The 20,704-nt window shown below is 43.3% G+C and overlaps 1 protein-coding gene across 2 annotated transcripts in view; it reads right to left on the bottom strand.

Moving 5' to 3' along the window:
* CYP1B1 (cytochrome P450 family 1 subfamily B member 1) overlaps positions 1-20,146 on the bottom strand; it is a 69,363-nt gene extending 49,217 nt beyond the window's left edge. The window contains exons 1-2 of one of the 2 annotated variants that reach the window (XM_069234472.1): positions 19,409-20,146; positions 7,234-8,240 (exon numbers count right to left, since the gene is read on the bottom strand). In XM_069234472.1, the coding sequence (XP_069090573.1) occupies positions 7,234-8,225 (992 nt within the window). In that variant the 5' untranslated portion in view covers positions 8,226-8,240; positions 19,409-20,146. Of the gene's footprint in view, positions 1-7,233; positions 8,241-16,853; positions 18,289-19,408 lie in introns of those variants that run through there. The other variant, XM_069234473.1, reaches the window with a different exon arrangement.
* Positions 20,147-20,704: the final 558 nt, after the last annotated feature.

Here is a 20,704-nt window from a genome sequence, read left to right as displayed (position 1 = left end):
CTTGTGGAACAGGTGAATGGCACGCTGAAATCCAGATTGGCAAAAGTGTGTGCTTTAACATCTTTGAAATGGCCTGATTCATTGCCTCCTGTATTGATAAGTCTTCAGAGTATACCCGATTGAAGGACCAGATTATCTCCACAAAAGATCCTAATGGGGAGGGTGATAAGACAGCCAGTGAGTCCTGTGAGTGTGCTAGTGAACATTACCAATGATATGGTCCTTGGTTATTGCAAAGGCCTGGCTGATGTGGTGACTTCTGTGTCACATCAGGTTTGAACATCTACATCTTCCTCACATCAGGAACAGTGCCATGAACTCAGTCGAGGCAACTGGGTCTTGGTGAAGAAACACGTCTGGTAAAGATGCCTGGAACCACAATGGTGTGGGTCATATCAGGTGATTTTAGTCACCAGACTGCTGTAAAGTGTGGAGGTCTCCCCAACTGGATTCATGCTTCCCATACTCGCAGAGTTGGAAGTGCCCTTGATACAATAGCATGTGTTCCAGAAGCGCCTGTGGTTTCAGAGAGACAATCGGAACTGGTTATCCAAGCTGTGGGGGGTAAACAGAGCCTGACACAGCACTTGATTGGTCTGAGAGAGGTCAGGAACAAGTTATTGGTGAAGCAGAACCTGAAGTTGAGCAGCCTGGTTCTTGTCCCATGGTGGTGAATGAGACAAGCTTGGAGTAAGACCTTGATGAAGGACCCAGTGATGTCAGAAAATGAGTTGAAGCTGGAGATCGATGGCCCAGAAGACAAGAAAGAGGAAATGTGATGTTGCCTTGAGAACAGGTGCCACAGACAATACCTGGGGATACTGGGTACTCTGATCTAAGCAAAAGTGAAGGTGAAAGTGTGGCTGTGAGGAGAACGAGAGTACCCTGTCAGAGGTACTCGTCATCTAAGTGGACCTATTTTTCAAATGACACAGATAAAGAGTTCTGGGGTTATTGGGGTCACAGTTTGAGTTTAACTGAACCTCCATGATCTGAACATTTTGCATGAACTATACCTTGACCTTTCATTTCCATCAATCAGTTTGAACTGTGTAATCCATAGAGGCATTTATATTGACTGGGATAGGCAAATTAGAATACCTAGGCCCAAGCAGAAGAAGAAAAAGGGTTGCCCCTTTTAGAAGAACACCGACTAGGGGTAGGGAATTCTCATGAAGATTTGTGAAGATTTGTGAATATTCTAAAATAAAAATTGAACTTTGTTTGCTATTTGCAGAGATGGAATTAATGGAGAGATATTCTGTTGCTGCTGCATTCCACCCAATTTTAGATCTGAATTTAGAGACGTAATGTAGCCAAATCTGAGAAATAGATGTAGGTGCACAGTAGGTATAATATTGTTTATTCTTCTTACTGTGCTAGTAGCCCTACTGCATTTGTCTATAGATAACCCATCTATCCTTAATGCTCCTCAGTCCATGACATCCCCTACGAGTGGCAAATGTCATAATTTAGATGATAAAGCTTTACACTTAGATGCATCTAGAAGAGATTATTCTGCAAATATTTACTTTCATTTAATATATGCATATGTCAACACATTGAAGGGAAGGGACTGCTATGTATGTACACAACTGCCTGTCTTTGTGTCAGAAGGTATCACCTATCATCACATTCCTGTGACTTATGGGATTTCATGTAGCCTTATGTTGAGTCTGTTTTGTGGTACAGGTCATTATCAATATTATTTAACAAATTGTAGTTTGATTCTTTCAGAGATCCCTATAATTTATCATTTGAACAGACATCTAGCTCCCTGGTAGTTAAAAATAATTGCAAGGTTCTTCAAAACTGTTATAACATTAGACACAGTTTATGCACAAAGACACAATTTAACATGTATGTTATCAGAAGTTGAGAAGGAGTTTCTAAATTCGGTTGAAGATTGAAGAAGGGAATTAGAGGCTAGCTCAAAACTGGATGAGAGTTTTCAAAATCAGAATAAATGGACTAGGGAAGAGATTGAACATCAGTTAGCTGGAAATGTAGCTGCATTAGCCTTAGACTGGAAACATAAGGGAAGATTACGTATTTGGATGGAAAGATCTGATTCTGACAATGTATTTGTGGGAAAGAGTGAATGTGAACATACTTTCGAAGTTCGAGGGATTAATAAATTGTAACTGGATGGAGAAGACACTGGTACACCTGGAGTTTATTGTATTTGTGGAAAGTGTGCCTATTTTAAACTATCCAAGGGATGGTATGGTATGTGTTATTTGAAGGTAGTTTTTCCAAGATTTATCATGTAGAATATCTTAATGATCCTGTCTGGACTAAAGGTTTAATACCCAAATGTGTTGTACTGCTGGAGAAATGGTGGGTAACATATTACGTGCTTTCATTTAATCTGTGTGAGTGATCTTGAATAACTTAAAGATTGAAAGGCTGTCTACCACTGTGGATACATTATATACCAGCTCAGCAGCAGCTTTATTAGTTGTAAACTCTGAAATGACAGAGATCAGATCTATGGTTTTGCAAAATAGACTTGCATTAGATAAGTTACCCACAAAAGAAGGCGGAGTCTGTTGGATGCAAAAAGCTCAGAAGTGCTGCACTTACATCATGGAAAATAGTAAAGATTTGGAGCAGTACATACAGAATATTTCAGGCTTGATGAAAGACTTGAAGGAACTGGAAGCAACAGGTGCACGGGAAGCAACTGGGGATGGATTTTCTGATATAGGTAGGTGGCTTGAGAAATTAGGAAGTGGATTTGTGGGCCTAGTCTTGAAGCCTTTCTTGGTTATTTTCACATGGGTGGTGGTTCTGGTGTTGGGATATAAAGTTTTCCAGAGAGTGAAGGTTCAGAAGGGAAAGATGAGGAAGAGAGCTGATGTTGAATTAGAGGATCGACATTGGAAATATTACAATGATATGAAGCTTTTGGAAGAATCTAGGCGAAAATTGGTAAAACCCACTAAGGTTCTAGAGAGTCTCATTTCAGAAAGAAAATAGTTTGTGGTGACGTGATACGTCATCAGAGGGTGGCTTGATACAGCAAACCTTGACCGTGCCATTATACTTTGTCGAATGAAGAATAATTAGGCATTTAATCTGACACATATATTAAAAGACCACAACATCATAGTGCCTGACTCGGTAAAGATATTGGACGTTATATGTAAAATGTCTTTATACAATGTTCACCAAATGCATTTATACCTTAGTATTTTAACAAATTATATATTTTACAATCACTCATTTATTATGTTTAAGAGATCTGCATTGTAAGTGTACAACTAAACTGTGCACCTCTTCATTGTTCAGGCTGGAGTTAAGGCCTTAACGCTTCCTGTGTTTTATTTCGACATGAAGCTTGTTTTCTTTGTGCTTTATTTTTCTTTCCTCTGTAGGTGACAGATAAGGAAGTGTGAGCTGGTTTGCCAAGGAGCTGTAAGAAGCAACTCCCCTTCCAAATTCCTCAGCATGGATGTAATACAAGGTCAAGTATATGTGTTCAGAATAGGATAAAAGTTAATTGGATATAATTCACAATGATACGTTGCTAGTGGAAACTTCCTTGAGTTTGATGTCAGCTACTGGAAGGTTCTGAGGATGATTAAAGGGTTGTTTAGTTAGCGAGTGCTTCAGATTCCCTTTGCCCCTTGACTAAAGTGGACCCTTAAGAGAGAGACAGATCTCCTTTCTTTTCCTAGACTAAGTGGCTTTATGCTACTCACATCTCTCAACAGTACTTCTACCAAAGTTTTCTGTCATGCTTACTCTTTCCTCTATATTCATCTTTAGTTTATTAGAATAGTAGGGAGCTTAGATTCAATGGTTAGGCAGGAAACTCTGAGTCTGAATTCGAAGCACCATATGCTTTTCCTTGTTTTCTGCATTGTCGCTATTGAATTATCTGTCATTTATATGTTAGTGAAATTTAACAATATGCGATGTTTTGATTCTCCTATGGTGATCATAATCATACATACCATGTTTCAGAGGCTCATTTATGTAAGTTTCACTTTGAGTCTGTAATAAATCCCTTTCTAAACTTCAAGTTTGTCTCTGAGATTTAATGTGCAACCAAATGGGTTACACTGTCATTTAGTACCATGAGTGAAGGTGTTTATTCTTGCCCCTCTGGACTCCTAAAAAGATTAACTGGACCAACAAAGAGACAGAAGAGACACCACTGGATTGCCCACACTATTTGAATACTCATTATGTTTTTGTTTTTTTTTAGGAAATGAGCTTTTGTCCCAGAGTGCTAAAGCTGTCTGTAGTCAAATCTAGCAACACTGAAGCTATATTTATGACAGACACTAATCTGCCATCATTACCAGGTCTCCAGGCACCCAAGAGAGCTGGTGGAATGGCATATGATGGTCCGATGTCTCTCCTGGCTTCCCATTTAGTGTCCAGAAGCATAGGGAGCTGATGAAAGTAATCTTGCACCACCAACCACTCTTTCCTTTGCCAGCTATGGATCTCTGCACCTCTATGGCCGACAGAGGCTTTCAATCTCCTCTGATACTGGCTTGGCCTGAGACACAGTCAGCATGGAAAATTTTCTCAACTACTGCATTGACAGCACAGAGCATTGCTTTTGTGTGGGCGAGTGGAGCAAAGGCTCATAGGGTGATGGTCGACAGTTGCAGGACATCAGGTATTCTTTCTATATTTGAACAGTGTGAAGTGATCACCAGAGGTGATGGGGCATGATGCAACATGCTAGCAGTTTTTCTCAATCATTAGGGTGAGCCACTCACAAAGGGCATTTTGGAATGTTTAGAATCAGTACTCCTATAGTACTCTTTTATGTACTCTAAACATGCCTTTGTTAATCCCTCCCCTCCAAAAAATCTAAAGTGGGAATATTCTTAAACATATAGTACAAATTGAAAGGATAGTGGCCTTTTTGCTCTTTTACTAGTATGGAGTTGGACATTTTAGGGCTGATCCAAAAGGACGCATAAGAGTATTATAAGAGTGCTTCCGTGGTACTACTTCCCATACTCATAGATGTCTTTGTGAATGGGCAACTAGGTTAGGAATAAAAGGAAGATCATGAGAATAGCTGAGGAGGGTGGCTGGTATTCAGGCACTTTTTCCTTTATTTGGGAGAGCAAGGTTGGGTGTTGCTGATGGATGTGGGTGAGATACATGATGCTAGGAATTATTTTATCTACATAGAGAATTTCTGAGGGTGCTAGTATGCAATTTACAGGGAAACCACCTATAGCAGATGGTAGTGGGCTGAAGAACTGTACATTGTTTGTGGTGCTCCAAGTCTTCTGTCCACCTGCACAGCTAATCCATGGGATCAGCTTACAAACAGTGCTCTTGAAGGTGGCAAACATAGCATAAAATTGTAGGTGGTAGTAATCAATAGTGGGGCATTTCCCACCTCAGGATTAGAAAGTGACATTATAGAGAACTCAGGCTTCTCTCCTTCTCCCACTTGAAACCGATACTTGGAAAACAACCCTCTTATTGGTATTCATCTACAATTCTACATGACATCAGTCCATAGCAGATTAGTTTCGTTTTTTTCATTAGCCTCTTCTTATTCAAAGTGGGCTATGGAGGAAGGACAATTTTCAAGAGGTAGAAAGGAACATAATTTGCACAACGTCCTGCATGTACTTGGCATGATTTAAAATTCTTGTTCCATATAAGCTGGGCCAAGGTAAATTGGATATCATGTCATTATAAAATGTATTGCATTACTAATCTTGTCATTGTGACTTTGACGTATTTACTGCACTGAAACACAAAATGTACCATGTGCAAAACAATCAATGCTGATTATACTACTTTTTTCAGTTGTATTGTATTTTTTAAAATGTATTGTGTCTTAAATTTGAAGCCTCTTCCTTGTAATACTGCATGTACATTCATCCAAAGCGTGTGGATGATACACAAACATGGGTTTTGCACCATAGCACTGGTGTGCCCCTGTTCTAAAAAAATAGATAGATTTAGGAGACCATTTAGGGTTTGCTAGACAGTGCACAGTATAAATCATAGGTAAAGTGCATACCAGGGGAGACTCCAGGTGATAAACTCTGCAAACATCTGCTCCCTGGCTCACTCCTGGCTTTGCCCCTTGACTCTACTGTTCTGCTATACCTTGACCTGCAACCCCTCCCCTTTCTGCCACCAACAATCCCCTAGACCATAAGGAACACAATGTGATGATTCAATGTTTGGGACCTTCCAAGCATTCCTAGTGTTGTGCCCTGGGTTGTGCCTTCAGGGCAGCACTTTATTCCATTTAAAATAACTACATTTCAGCTCTTCCTAAAAATAGTTGGGAAATCTATAAGTTACCCTAAATATTCTGGGACTGGAGTAAGAATACTAAATATGCCTCCTGGAACATTTGGGAGAATTTTGTTCTTTCCCTAAATATTCTAGGACTGGAGTTAGATTAGTGAATTTGACTTTCCAGTGTCCATCACACCTACTGCTGCCCTGTGGGCACAGTTCAAGGAAAAACACATGAAGAAGTGACCTTCCAGCTACCACCATTCCTAAATTTGAGAGGCATACTCCAAGTTTCAGACATTGCATAAACAAAAGACTCTACTGGGCCTGAGAGTTAAATCAGGAGACTTGATTCAACAGAGATTTAGGAAGACATTCAAATACTCTGTCCCCCTTTTCCTACTTCTACTCCATTTTGCCTCGGCCTTTACCCCTCTCTCTAGCCTGGTCTGGTCTCCTCTCCTGTCCTCTCCTCTCTTCTCCTTTCCTTTCCTCTCCTCTGCTCTCCTTTCCTTTCCTTTCATTTCCTTTACTTTCCTCTCCTCTCCTTTTCCCTCTCTCCACTCCCCTCCCCCTGCCCCTCTCCTAACCTCCTCTTTCCTCTCCTCTCACCTCCTGCTCCTCTGCTCTTCTTCCTCCCCCTCCCCTCTTGATGCCCCCTCCCCAGGGGATTAACCCACCAGAGGACAATGGTTTTTGGGCGAAAATTTAAGGAATGGAGCCATTGTCAATAATCACCCTGCTCTCTCCCCAGGCCTCTGCAGGTCTGTATGCAAGGCCGTGACCACACACGGCCTTGCATACAGACAGTTAAAATATACTGCTCTGGTTATGAATATTCGAATATTGATTCATGCCCTGCTGATATCAACCATACATGTAGCCTTTTTGCTTGAATGTAAGAAGCATGTCTTAGATAGCAACAAGACCACTACAGGTGTCTCTGTAAGTGTGTTACTTAAAAATGTTAATAAACCACAAAATCCTTACCTGACCAGGTAGAGGATGAGCCACTGCAGGGCAACGGATAGTGTGTCTTGACTGGCCCCAAATATATCAGTGATGGTGGATGGGATGTATTCACTATTCAGCAGCTTCAGACCATTGGTCTGTTCTTGTCCTCCTCCCAGAATATGGATGAAGGCGTCCATCATGTCTCGTGTGATCCCCTTGGATACTGTGCTCTGGTGCTGCATGAATTTGTGGTAAACAAAACTGTAGAAGCGGTGATTGACAGCAAGGAAATTGCTGTAGACGGTGCGCACAGGATTGGGAAAAAGTCGCAACCAAGGCATGACATCTACCAGGCTTCCCGCACCCACAGTCTTGCCAAACTGGTCATTGTGGCTCAGTAAAGAGCGGAATTCTGTATCATTGTGGCTATAGCGGGCACCAAAGCAGAGAGCACTCATAACATTGGCTACAGCAACTACTGCATTGCGTGAGGGGTGAAAGTGGGCACCATTGACACTCTGGGCAGCAAACACCTTAATTAGTTCACGTACCTCAGCCAACACATGCCGCTCAAAGTCCTTCTTTGTGCTCAAGTTGACTGTGGAGAAGGCACGCACGGTGGACTGTGCCATCCGGCGGTGCACCTTCCAGCGCTCACAGTAGTCACTGAAAGCCAGACTCCTGCCTCCTGAAACCACATGAAAGGAGAGAAAATCAGGCCGTCCAGCAAAATCCTTGCCTTTCTTGATCAAGGCCTCGTGGATTGCATGCTCGCCATTCAGCACAACCACTGTGTGGCTGCCCAGCTTAATCTGGAAAACATCACCATACTTCTTAGCAAGACCAGCGAAGGCGATGTGTGGAGCTTTCCCTAACTGAATTGCATTCCCAATCACCGGCCAGGGGAAGGGACCCGGGAGAGCTGTCCCACCTTTCAGATCTTTCCTTCTCAGCCACTTCCACAGGTAGATGGTTAGCAGGGCAGAGAGCAGTAGCGCCAGGCAGTGGGTGGAGAGTTCCTCATACATTCTTGCAGGGCTGACCTGTAAGCAATAGATGAAATCACTTTACCAGTTCTTTGTAAACAAATAAAGGAATCAATTCTCTCTGTTGCTCCAACTTTATGCAGCGTCCCCAGTAACACAAAAGTAGCTCTTTTCAGGTAGAAAAATAAAATGAATGACCAGAACTAGCTTTTCTGAAGTTATATCACAATACATTCATAAAAGAAAGATCCCTACAAGAAAAATATTGATGTATTCTTGGGCCCATATTTATACTTTTTGACGCTAAACTGCGCTAACGCAGTTTAGCGTCAAAAAGTTTTGCGCCGTCTAACGCCATTCTGAAGCGCCATGCGGGCGCCGTATTTATGGAATGGCGTTAGACGGCGCAATCAGACCGGCGCTGCCTGGTTTGCGTGGGAAAAAACCACGTAGACCAGACAGCGCCGGCGTAGGGGGAAAATGGCGCATGGGCGTCTTAAAATGGGGCAAGTCAGGTTACGTCGAAAAAATCGTCTTAACCCGACTTGCGCCATTTTTTAACGACGCCCATCCCCCATCAACATGACTCCTATCATTGTAAAGATAGGAGTCATGCCCCCTTGCCCAATGGCCATGCCCAGGGGACTTCTGTCCCCTGGGCATGGTCATTGGGCATAGTGGCATGTAGGGGGGCACAAATAAGGCCCCCCTATGCCACCAAAAAAAAATATAAAAAATAAAAAATTATACTTACCTGAACTTACCTGAATGTCCCTGGGGTGGGTCCCTCCATCCTTGGGGGTCCTCCTGGGGTGGGCAAGGGTGGCAGGGGGGGTCCCTGGGGGCATGGGAGGGCACCTGTGGGCTCATTTTGAGCCCACAGGCCCCTTAACGCCTGCCCTGAGCAGGCGTTAAAAAGTGGCGCAAATGCGCCGTTTTTTGCCACGCCAACTCCCGGGCGTCTCTTTTGCCCGGGAGTATAAATACCACGTAAAGGCCTGGGAGTCATTTTTTAGACGGGAACGCCTCCCTTGCATATCATTAACGCAAGGAAGGGGTTCACGCTAAAAAATGACGCACATTCCGGGAACTTTGGCGCTATTCGCCTCTAACGCCATAGTATAAATATGGCGTTAGTTGGCGTTAGTTTTGCGTCGAAATTGCGTCAAAAAAACCGACGCAATTTCGGCGCAAACGGAGTATAAATATGGCCCTTGGTACCTAAAATGTAAGAATTCTTGTTAAATAACACAACCCATGCTTTCTACTTAGGCGGACCCCTGCAAGCAACATAATATGAAAGTACATTTTATGGTCCCTACTGGAAAAGTGCTTTGAGTACACCCTATTGCAATGGCTCACTGTGTGGAGATAATTTATTAACATAATGTGCCCTCGTTACCAGGAAGCTATTTTGCTATGGAAATTCAACTCATGCATCAAAAGCTTTTTTAAGAGTGTCAAACCACGTTTGCTACTCACAAACATGAGTTTATACTGGTAAAATGAATTGCTCATCTATACACTTTCCTGTGAGTACAATTTCGCTTGGAGAGTGGAATTTCCGAGCGGACACTGGAGAACAACCACAAACGTACCTGTTTGTGCATATTTACTTACATTTTCACATTCCCACGCTATAAACGGTAGGAGATTTACTCCTGTCAAAGGCAGGAGTAATCCATTTCAAGATTAAATTAAGTAAAGAACCCCTCCTGAAAGTGGTGGGGGCATAAGGAGATCATTTTTCCAAGAATAAAAAAATTCTATCGTGAAAAACGTGTTATGTGCAACCGCTGTGACACAAAGCATTTTTGAATGTGCAATTGAACACTGGGTACAATGCAGACATGGTTTGTACGTTGGAATTCTCAAAAGCTTTCCAGGTGTACTCCTGGGAATCTGTGAAAGTCTCAACTACCCAGGTTAACTCTGAGAAACTTATGTGAATTCCTAAAAAATCAGAAATGTGTACGAAACTTTGGGCCTGATTGTAGTTTGATGGAGGGGGTTACTCGTCACAAACGTGATGAATATCCCACCCACAGTATTACAATTCCATTATAGCCTACGGAACTTGTAATACGGTGGACAGGATATCCGTCACTTTTGTGGTGGAGTAACCCCTCCTTCAAACTCTAAATCAGGCCCTTTATGAGGAAACCTATGGGAGTAAATCTATTTTTTCCCGTTAATTGGACTCATTCTAACAGCAGGAAAAATTCAATGCAGCAAAGGAGATATTCTGAACTCATGCATCCTGCATGAAAATCACAATGCGTGGTCACTTCTGTTGAACTGGTAAAACACTATGGGGATGGATAAATAAATGAACCTTACTAAATAGTGTGAAGCATGCTATATGCCTACTAAAATATTAGATAATTTTGTGTCACCTTTTGTTACTTCAGGATGAGTAATAGTAAAATGTCTTATTTACACACCTTAGCAATGGTAGCGGTATGGTATAAGCTACAAAATAAAAAAGGTTGCGTTTTGTTGGAATGGGAATGTTCCCTGCATAGGTAATGGTGTGTACCCATCTGCTGAGTACCCAACTGCATGTGAAACTAGAATCCTGGCTATTACTTTGGCCCTGAAAGCACAGCCACTTAGCAAGTGCAGAGAGGACTGTCCCTGGTAAGGAAAGATCTAGGATCAGATTACTGACATGGAGGGATACACCAATAGTACCAATATAATGGGCATTGTTCCATTGAGCCTGGTCTTGGTGCATCACATAAAGCAGCAGTGGAAGAGCACTTGTTTTGTGGCTGTTTAGTGTGACCAGGCCTTCTTCTAATGGTCAGAAAGAATACAGTCTACTGATCCCTCTTGTGTAAAATTCTGCTGTTATGTGAAATCCAGAACCTTCTGCTGACATTTTGTGTGCATGTCAAGTGCGTAAGGGTACAGTGAAAGTGTAGCGCAGGTATGGTGGTGGGACTCTTCATGTGGTATGAGTCAGGGTACTGAGGCCAGTGGGATCTATTTGGATATCCCTGGTTTAGTATGGCCCAAGATTGAGGATAAGGGCAACACTCCTACAGTGGAAGTGTATTACGAGCAATTGTGTGGCTGAAGGATAGAGACCCACAAACTAAAGTGAGAGAAGATGGAGACAGGGCTTCCTTTACAAATTCACTGAAGGACGTTTTAAGCAAAGGGCTGGTATTTAGTTCTTCCTGACCATTTCCAGATAGTAGAGATAAAGGGCAGAGCTATAGTTTTCAATATTCAAGGTGAGGAAGTTTCTGGGTAGGGCTTGAGCTTTTGGCCATCCCTGATTTTTAGGAAGGCTAATGACAGCTAAAAGCAGAAATCTTACACTCCATTGTGGTTGTTCAAGTTCAAGTTTATTTATTAAATGCATAGTTAATCAAAACCAATACACAGTGCAATATAAATAAATAATTTCATACTAATAAATACCATCTACTATAAACTCATAAGATCATTCATGATTAAAATAATACATAAAAAACTCTGTGCAAATGACCATAGTTATCAACATACTTTACATACTGAAATGTAATCCACTTATACTTAGATTTACTGGAAGTTTGTTCCCTGATCGTATACATGCTAAAATCCTTTTTTACCATCAATATACCATTAAAATGCAGAATAAATGTTTTAAATATCGTCATTGTGGTTGTGATATGGATAGATCTGCTTGGAGCCAGTTCCATTGTTACCTTCTGAGAGAGCCATCACATTATACAAAGTTTGTCTCTGAGGAACAGATAAAAATTACATTTGAAAGAGGATCCATCCAAACTGGTTCCAAAGCCTTACACAATGGATTCACATCTCATGTCTGGAAAAAGTTTGAAAGGTAGGATCCAAACCACCTCACTTTGTTCTAGTTCTAGGTTATTTTTGAACAAGCAGTGAAATGCTCTGCAGGGTATTCAAAGACTTGCTGTGTGATCAGACCTGGTGTCTGCTTGACTGCCTGTCTACCTAAGGTGAGGGAATAGCCCCTGAAGTCTGCACTTTCTGCTCAAGGAGCTGAGGGTCAGCCTAGTGCCTGGAAGCCTGACTGTCTGCTCAGAGAAAGGGAAGAGTGCCTGCAGGAGGAGATAAGGTCCAGCAGGAGATGCCCATCATGTTGCTGTCATAAAGCTGGCTACAGCAGACTGACTTGAGTGACTTGTGCTGTGAGGGGATTCTTAGGGCTCTGCATGGTTTGTGCTGTGAACTGCACCAAAACTTTTTAAGCACAAGCAAGCATCAACTTGTTGTCTTGCAATCCATTGAGAGCCTGAGAGACTGGTGGTGCTGTTGCAGGTGCCATGAAACAGAAACACTGCTTGGCCCAGAGGCCTCACTTTCTGAAGACACACCATCAACTACAACTCTTCCCAGAGGATGCAACTTCAAAACCAGAGTACCTCTTTGCACCCAGCAAGACTAAAGACTGGGCGTCTGCACTTTTCAGCCATGCTACCTCAGTCCATCAGGCCCTGTTCCAACATGAGGCTGCCAATGCAGACTCATAAGTGAAGATGCCACTGTGACGATGGTATGCAAACTGCACCCACAGCATTGCTTTAAATGTAATGCCATCCAGCAGGTAAAAGCACGACGTAGCTTGCAACTGGAATGAGAAACTAAAACACGCAAAGGAATCTGCTATGTGACTTGAGGAATTTTATCCAAGTGAGCGCAAGGGGTGAAAGACATTTATTATACTTTCACGCAATGTAACACAGTAAGGCAAATTGCTGTGCTGCATGAACGGAAAAGGGTAGAAATTTGCCATATTTATCAATATATGTGCGTTCCTGCTCTCTGCCTGCATTGGTGCACAATCTGCTGCCTTGCACCAATGCAGGCACCCTTGGCCGTGCTGGATGTCTGCCTGGCTGTAGGTAGGGTTGTTTTTGTCCAGGAAGGGCAACTTTCTGAACAAAAACAATCTTCAGAGGCATTTACCTTTTTCCAAGTGTGCACATTCTGCACTCATACTCTAAAATAACTATAACTCGCTCCTACACCATACAGAGCTAATTACCTCCAATATTACATCACTCAATACATATTCTATGAAATCATTGATAACATCACTGCATGGCAGGGACCCTGAGTTATAGCTACTTTAGAGCATGAGTTATAGTTACTTGAGATAACTATAACTAGGGAATTTCAGTAGTTTTGTTAGTTTAAAATGGTATGCTTAACTGACATTTTCACCTAACTATGATGTCCCTTTTATCTTTGGTTTATTTTTCAGTGAAAAAATGTGTGTGTGTGTGTGTGTGTGTGTTTTTATACACAATCATATATTTGTATGTAATTTCACATTTTCCTTGCCAGGAACCAAAGATAGGCACTCTTGGGGGTAAATATTAATAAAATAATTTATTTCTGCACTAAAGATCAGACTTGGTTCGGCACTCAGCCTTTGTCAGTGTTGGTGAGACTGACACCGTACGCCAAATGAAACACTGAAATTCACTAGTTATGGATAACTGGAGTAACTATAATTTGTGCACCCCCTGGAAAGCACAGTGTTTTCATCAATAATGTGATTTCAGATGTCACATTGATATTACCAATGATGTCATAAAACATGTCATGAGTGTTTTAATATGTAAGGTCATAAGCAGTGCATGACAAGAGTGTGAGTTATAGTTACTTCAGTTAGCTATTACTAGTGAATTTCAGTTTTTTTTTTGTTTAAACCTTTATGTTTTAACTGATATTTTAACCTAACTATGACGTGGCTTTAACCTTTTTTTCAGTGAATTTCTGTTGTTTTTTTTGTGCAAAGTAAGATATTATTACCAGACCTAACTATAACATCACTTTCAATCAATCTATCAATCAAGGATTTGTGAGGCACCGCACATCACTCACATTATTACAGGCAACCCTGCTTGATGCACTGAGGTAATCACTGCTGGTAATCTTGCAAAAGATGGGCACTAACGCAATCTTACATACAACACTGATACTATTAGTAGCTCAGGGTGATTTTCACTGAACATAGGTAGCTATCAATAGACAAAAGGTTGGAGACCACTGGGTTAACTCTTTGTATGTCTCTTGTACATGATAAGACAGATGTATATTTTTAGTATACAATATTTGGTTAATGTATCCTTTCACTTAGTGGATACTTGGCCAATGTTCTCTTTAATGATAACTGAAGTGTGCTCTTTGTCTGCTAGGTAACTTCGATGTATGCTTTCTATTTAGTGTTACGTTAATGTGTGCCTTCTATAGTAGTGATTCCCAACCTTTTGACTTCTGGGGACCCCCACTGAAGCATTACTGGAATCCGGGGATCCCCACTGAGTCATTCCTGATAGCTGGGTACCTAATCTGTTAATATTATTTAATTTTCTATGTAGTCGCGGACCCCTGAGGATGCTTTGTGGACCCCCAAGAGTCCCCGGACCACCAGTTGGGAACCACTATTCTATAGGGTTACCCAATGTAAGGTCTGTCTGTGGGGTACTTGGATGCATGCTCGTCCACTACAGTTAACAGATGCATGCTTTGCCTGTAGTATGGCTTTGATGTAGACAGTCTCTTTCGTATTAAATGGATTTGACCTCTCTGTTTCATTACTATATGCATGATCTGTATGCAGGGCTACCTAGTGCATGCATGATTCTTCTTGATGCATTAACTTTCGTTACAAGGTCACAGAGATTCCTGCTCTCTCTTTGGTGTTTAATTTATGTTTTCACTGCATATGATTGCCTCTGTAAATGATCTCACTCCTTTTAGGATTGCCCTAATGCGCAATCTTTAGAAGCGTGATGCACTTGGCCTCTCTCTCTTTCTACTACAACACCACTAGTTTCTCACATGGATGGAGCAGTGTTAATTTCCCTCTACAGTCAAACCTCTCTCTATGCACTATATAGACAGTAACTGTTAAATGTAATGTAATTCTGCACCAGGCTAATTCAGTATATATTGCCCCCCCCCAAATCTCCTCCCCCATTTTTTTGCAATTTTTGTCTATTGTTAGCCAAGACCTTTTGTTGTATTAAAAAGGAGCAATTATTATACTTATATATAGATACTGTCAGCCATCCCTCTTTAGCCATTCGTCTGTGTTATTCAGTTTTATATATATATTATATCGCTAATGGGGGTCACATTGCACTGTCTCTCCTCAATCGAGGCGTATCCAGTGCTTAATTTGTGCTTGTTGTTTCCGGTGCGGGGCACCAGCACTTATTTTTCTGCCCCAAGCATTTACTGCGAGTAGTATGGGAAAAAAGGAGGAAGCGAAAAACAAAAAAGCGTCACAATGGGAGAAAGCAAAAAGTTGCAAGAGTGAGATGAAGGGGCAGGGAGTGGCTGCAAATGGATTGAGGAGGACTGAAATGGCTTCAGGATTAGCTGCCTGGTATTCTGTACTCACACATTTAATTGCAGCAGCCGCGTGTTTAAGAGGAGGGCTTTGGGCACCGGCACTTTTTTATATACAAATTAAGCAGTGGGCGTATCACTAGGCGCGCGCATACCTGATCTTCATTAATCCACTTCACTGGAAACTCTCCTAGTCTCCCGGTCCTGTGTCCATTTCACATGTATAAATAATGTCTGCTCTCTTCCAAAGCAGTGGTTTCAAATGCGCTCCTTGCTGTCAGCAATGAGACAACATATTTCCTTTCTCTCGCCAGATAACGTACTATAATCGTTCTTGTTATCTAAAACATATTGTTTGTGGGGTGCGCCTCTCTCCTAATGACCGCTTTTTTGGGGGGGGGGGCGAGGGGAAGTGGTCAATGTTCGCTGCCTCGTGATAAGAGCACTCCATGGTCGGCTTCCTCTCACTGATGAGAAGTCAATGTGTATTTATTGTTTTGTACCGTAATTGCATGTTTGCAACGTTTACTGTCCCTGACAAGGCGTTGAAGCGCTTTTAGAACCATGACCTCAGTGCACTCTCTTTCGCTCTGAAGACAGTAGGCTGTCCTGCAAAACGTGCCCATTCACAAGGAAGCTATCAAGGGATTGAACAGCAAAAGGAGGGAAAGCGTGAGGAAGCGAAATATATGAATACAGTGCCAACGTGGGGAAAAGGGGTTTGAAAAAAGAACCTGTGCGAGTGAGATAAGGAGACAGAAAGTGTTGGGTAGTGGAAAAAAGGGGTATCGGGTAGGATGAAGATTAGGCAGCTCACTGATTTAGCAGGAGTCCCCAGGGCAATAATGCAAGCAAAGAATTTGCTCCACCATACCCTAGTTTTATAGAAAATCATCCAATCTGTGGGGGTAAAATAAGCGCCCGGTGCCAATGCACCTGCTGCACTATGAAAGCTACGCCACTGGCCTGACTTGGCATTCGTCAACACTGGTATTTTGCGGCGCCCTGCCCTGCAGTTTCTTCGTTTTTTTTTTTTGCAAGTTAAGCACTGGTGCACTGGTCAAGCACGTAGTCCTCTTTCTCGGACAATAAGTTGATTCACTACACCTCCTCTCCCACCCCCTCCTCACCCCCCGCACTGCCCTGCAGTTTCTTCGTTTTTTGTTTTTTTTTGCAAGTTAAGCACTGGTGCACTGGTCAAGCACGTAGTCCTCTTTCTCGGACAATAAGTTGATTCACTACACCTCCCAGCCCACACACACACCCACCGGGGAGCAATTTTCCTGCCTCTGAGAAAAACACGTCAGGTTACGCTCTGCTCCGCGCTGTTACCTGAAGTAAATGTGCTCAGAGCGCAGCACAACGAGCGCGCCTTCCGGCTCCTCACTGACCCCTCCATGACGGTGACAGAGGGATAGCTCCAAGGTATTGACTCCACCTTCCAGCGCAAGAGGGGGTTCCTGTCTTAACCCTTGGGGGCTGTGCATACTACATTACCTGCACCCTCTACGCTATGAAAACGCTTTCATTCCTCGTCGAGGTTGTAGCCCTACATAAATGAATTTATGATATCATACGTGGAAAATGGGGTAGTTGAATGGTCAGAAAAGCAGCAGAATTCAACACACGTACACATTTAAGCCTCTAAACATGCTGCCTCCTCTGTGAATAAAAGTGACCGCCTGCCCTCTTCACTGCAATAAATTAAATCAACAAGTTTAGTTTTGCAAGGAAAGCTAGTGGAGCTAGGAATACAAGTGGAGAAGTGTGGCACAATGATTAGAGTGGCCCAGGACCGGGTTCAATTTCCACCTTGGTGGGTCTTGGGCTCAATTCCCTTGGACCAGATAATTCTTGCCTAGGTGCCTAATCTAATTAATGGGTCCCACTCTGTAACTCTGGGCAATAACTTGCTTAATCTCCACAAAGGTGCTTGGATGCCTGGATTCACCCTGGGGCTGTCTAGGAGTGGGCTCTCACAGGGAAAAGCCAGGAGGGGGGTTTCACAGGGTATGTGTACAGCGCCTTGAGACCCTAATGGGTGAGTAGTGCGCTATGCAAAGTATACGCTCAATTAATTTTATTGTTGACTACTCCAGCAAAGTACCCAATCAAATGCTCTTCATCTTAAAAAATAAACTGTCCAGAAATGACCTCAATTAATTAAATACACACTTTCTACAAAGTTACAGTAAAAATGTTACTTGTGTACCTTGTCATGTGTGCATTTGGATAATAATCACAAGTGAGTCAGATATGCTCATTGACTAGGAAAGAGAAAGTGTTTTGACTGAGATCACACAATTGATTGTTAAGATAACGCTCTGAAGTAGTTGCAAAGCAAGTTAGAGGGCCAAATAACTTTGGGATACTATAACAACAGCAGGGTCGGCTCTAGCACTGGTGGCGCCCTGTGCAACAGTCCTTTTGGCCCCCCTACCCCATTACCACCTCCTCAGATTCACTCACTACCACTCAGCAAATGTGCCCCTCATATCTCCGTATCCCACCTTCCACATGCATTCGTTTGTTTTAAAGGGCTTGTGAAGGTTGACTTTACTAATCCACACAAAATATAGTTCTGTTCTTTGCAGCATGCACATTAACCCTCTAGCTACTTTATGGTGAGCCAAAGCTGCTGCTAGACAAAACTTCCATCTCGCTCCCTCGCAGGAACATTAATCACAAGAGGTGCCTTATCATTTTAACCCCTTCCTGAAGGTTGGACGCACAAGGAACTTTTCAGCAGGTGCTTTTAGATGGCAAGTTTCGTAAGCTTTTCCTAAACAGAGCGCCCCCCCCCCCCACCGCAACCCCCCCTCCCAGGTCACCACCCCCCAAACCAGGTCAGCACCCGGTGCGGCCTCACCGCTCGCACCGCCCTATCACCGGCCCCGAACAACAGGCAAGAAAGGAAGTAATGAGTGTTGCGTGACGAAAAATGATGTGCTGACTTTTGCCCTGCCCAGTGCACTTAAGAATTAGCCCAGGTTCGCCACCCCAAAAGCGCCTGCAGTCATCATAGGAATCAAAAGCCTATGTTTATGCACTGGCTGGTCGACAAGTGTCGTTCTTGCACTGGTCAGTCGGTGCAAAAATCGGTACAAACTTCCTCGGCAGTGGTGCAAATGTTTGTATCCTGGCCCCTCCAGAGTCTGAAGTTGGCGACATGCCCACAATATCGCACAAACTCATCATAGAATTATTACAAAGCTTATTTCCACAACAGTATTTTAAGAGCAAGTCAATATCAGCTGTGCACTCAGTGCGTCCATACCAGCTCAACTCAAGAGTTATTATAATGGAAATATATCAATGTGCGCGCTCTCTCTCGGAAGGAAAACACATGCAACAGTAACTAGACATACAATGTGGCTCTCCTAATATCAGCCATGCAAGGTATAGTTTAACTGTGGGGAGGTTTCACTGGCTTACTCCGGGGCAAAGAGTGCACCTACGAAGGTAAGAAACAAACAGTATAGTGACAAACTCTACGCGAAGCTTTCCTTGCCAAAACACAAATGAAAATATAATGCAAAATAATTACACTTTACCCATCAAAGCATACACAATTGTAAAAGTATCAACGCATTATTTAAAGTTAACAACTGCACACAAAGTGTTTCTTAAAAAAATGTTGCGAGAGATGGAAATCTGACCAAAGCGCTATATCATTCGTTCACTCATCCAAATAAGGTACCGCTTTTACTGCTTCTCACTCAGGGGTACCATAAAGTGCAAGAAGCGAGAGGTTCTATCAACAGAGGGATCCGACAGTGTTTCCTGCCTGTGCTTGATTGCAGTGTGGTTTCCCCACCAACAGTGTATTTTGCAGGATGGCGGGGGTGTTGGGGGTTGGGTGTTAATTCATATAATTGCAGGCTGACCTGTTGTTTAAAGTTCGGAGCGCTCTTTGCTGTCTTGGACGGTTGGACCTAGGATGAGCAGCGCTTCGCAGCAGCAAGAAGACACAATGCGCTGGATGTGCTCAGAAGGTGCAGAAGTCCATTACACGAACCACACAGGTAGTCGCCGCTCACGCCTGTGGCAGGTAGAAGATCTGCTCCAGCGGGTCCTGCATGCCAGGCTCCGCACACAGACCACCCTGCGTGTGGACACTTCCCCCAGGAGAGACCACCGGACCCGTGCAGGTACTACCGGTGTACTGTCAGGTAACTGCACCGTGGTTCTACAGTCCTGCCTGAGGAGGTCTACAGTCCTGTCTGAGGAGGTGGTCTGTAGATGCTAGTAGTTAACTGCACTCAACCCTCAGAATACATTTTTCACGCCGCACCGTGCCCGGGCCTTAAATACTTAAATAGCGCCCCCCTGCTGCCAGCGCGCGAGGGAGCTTCCTCCCGGGCTGGACAAATCCCCGCCCGGCTCGTCACAGCTGGGCCCCTCTGTGTGCATTGGCTGCAGCCGACTCCTCGCGCGCCGTCCCAGGCTGTTTGTATTTATTATTTCCTCGTCCATCCGCGCGGGCAGCTTGCTAGTAATAAATCTACGTGGGATGCTTTGCCGGAAGCGTCCAAGATGATCTGGAGAAAAGTGAGAAAAAGGAACCTTTAGTACGTGCAGCTAGTCACCTCCCCCTTGCGTGCGGAGGATGCAGAGACTGCGTGCTAATGCTGAAACGAAAATCCAGTCATCTGCGTGTCTGTCCGCTCCCCCTGGCCTGCCCTTTCATTCCTTCTCGCAACAGTACCTGACAACGGTCCGTCAGCGGAGGGGGAGCCTAAACACACGCGCGCCAGCTCTTGAGAAGCAGATGAGACTGTGAGGGAGGGGAGGGCGGGCGAGGGAGCAACAGGCATAGGTGGGTGAAAGGATGAGCAACATAAATAAAAGTTAAAATAAGTTATTAGTGGCTGGAAGAGAAGGACATACATCGAAAGAGAGGCATACAGGAAACTGAGTACTGGCCTAGAAAAAGATGAAAGAAGATACAAAGGATAGCAACCAAAGAGAAAGAAAAAAAACGACTTAGAAAGGACAACAAGAGCGAAACGCAGCAGCAAACAATCTTCCAGTAGTGCCATGTAGAATAAACTGCCAAAGAGAGAGAGGAGGGGTTGTGAGATGAAGCAATTAAACCAATTAAAAGAGAAAATAGAAAGCAATGTAAAACGATCTAACAGACAGGTGGGAAGGAGAATGGGACACACAGAACAAATGCCATG

The sequence above is a fragment of the Pleurodeles waltl genome, chromosome 5, assembly GCF_031143425.1.
Source record: "Pleurodeles waltl isolate 20211129_DDA chromosome 5, aPleWal1.hap1.20221129, whole genome shotgun sequence".
Lineage (NCBI taxonomy): Eukaryota > Metazoa > Chordata > Amphibia > Caudata > Salamandridae > Pleurodeles > Pleurodeles waltl.
The sequence above is the reverse complement of the archived record's forward strand: the minus strand, read 5'-3'. Positions and strand labels throughout refer to the sequence as shown.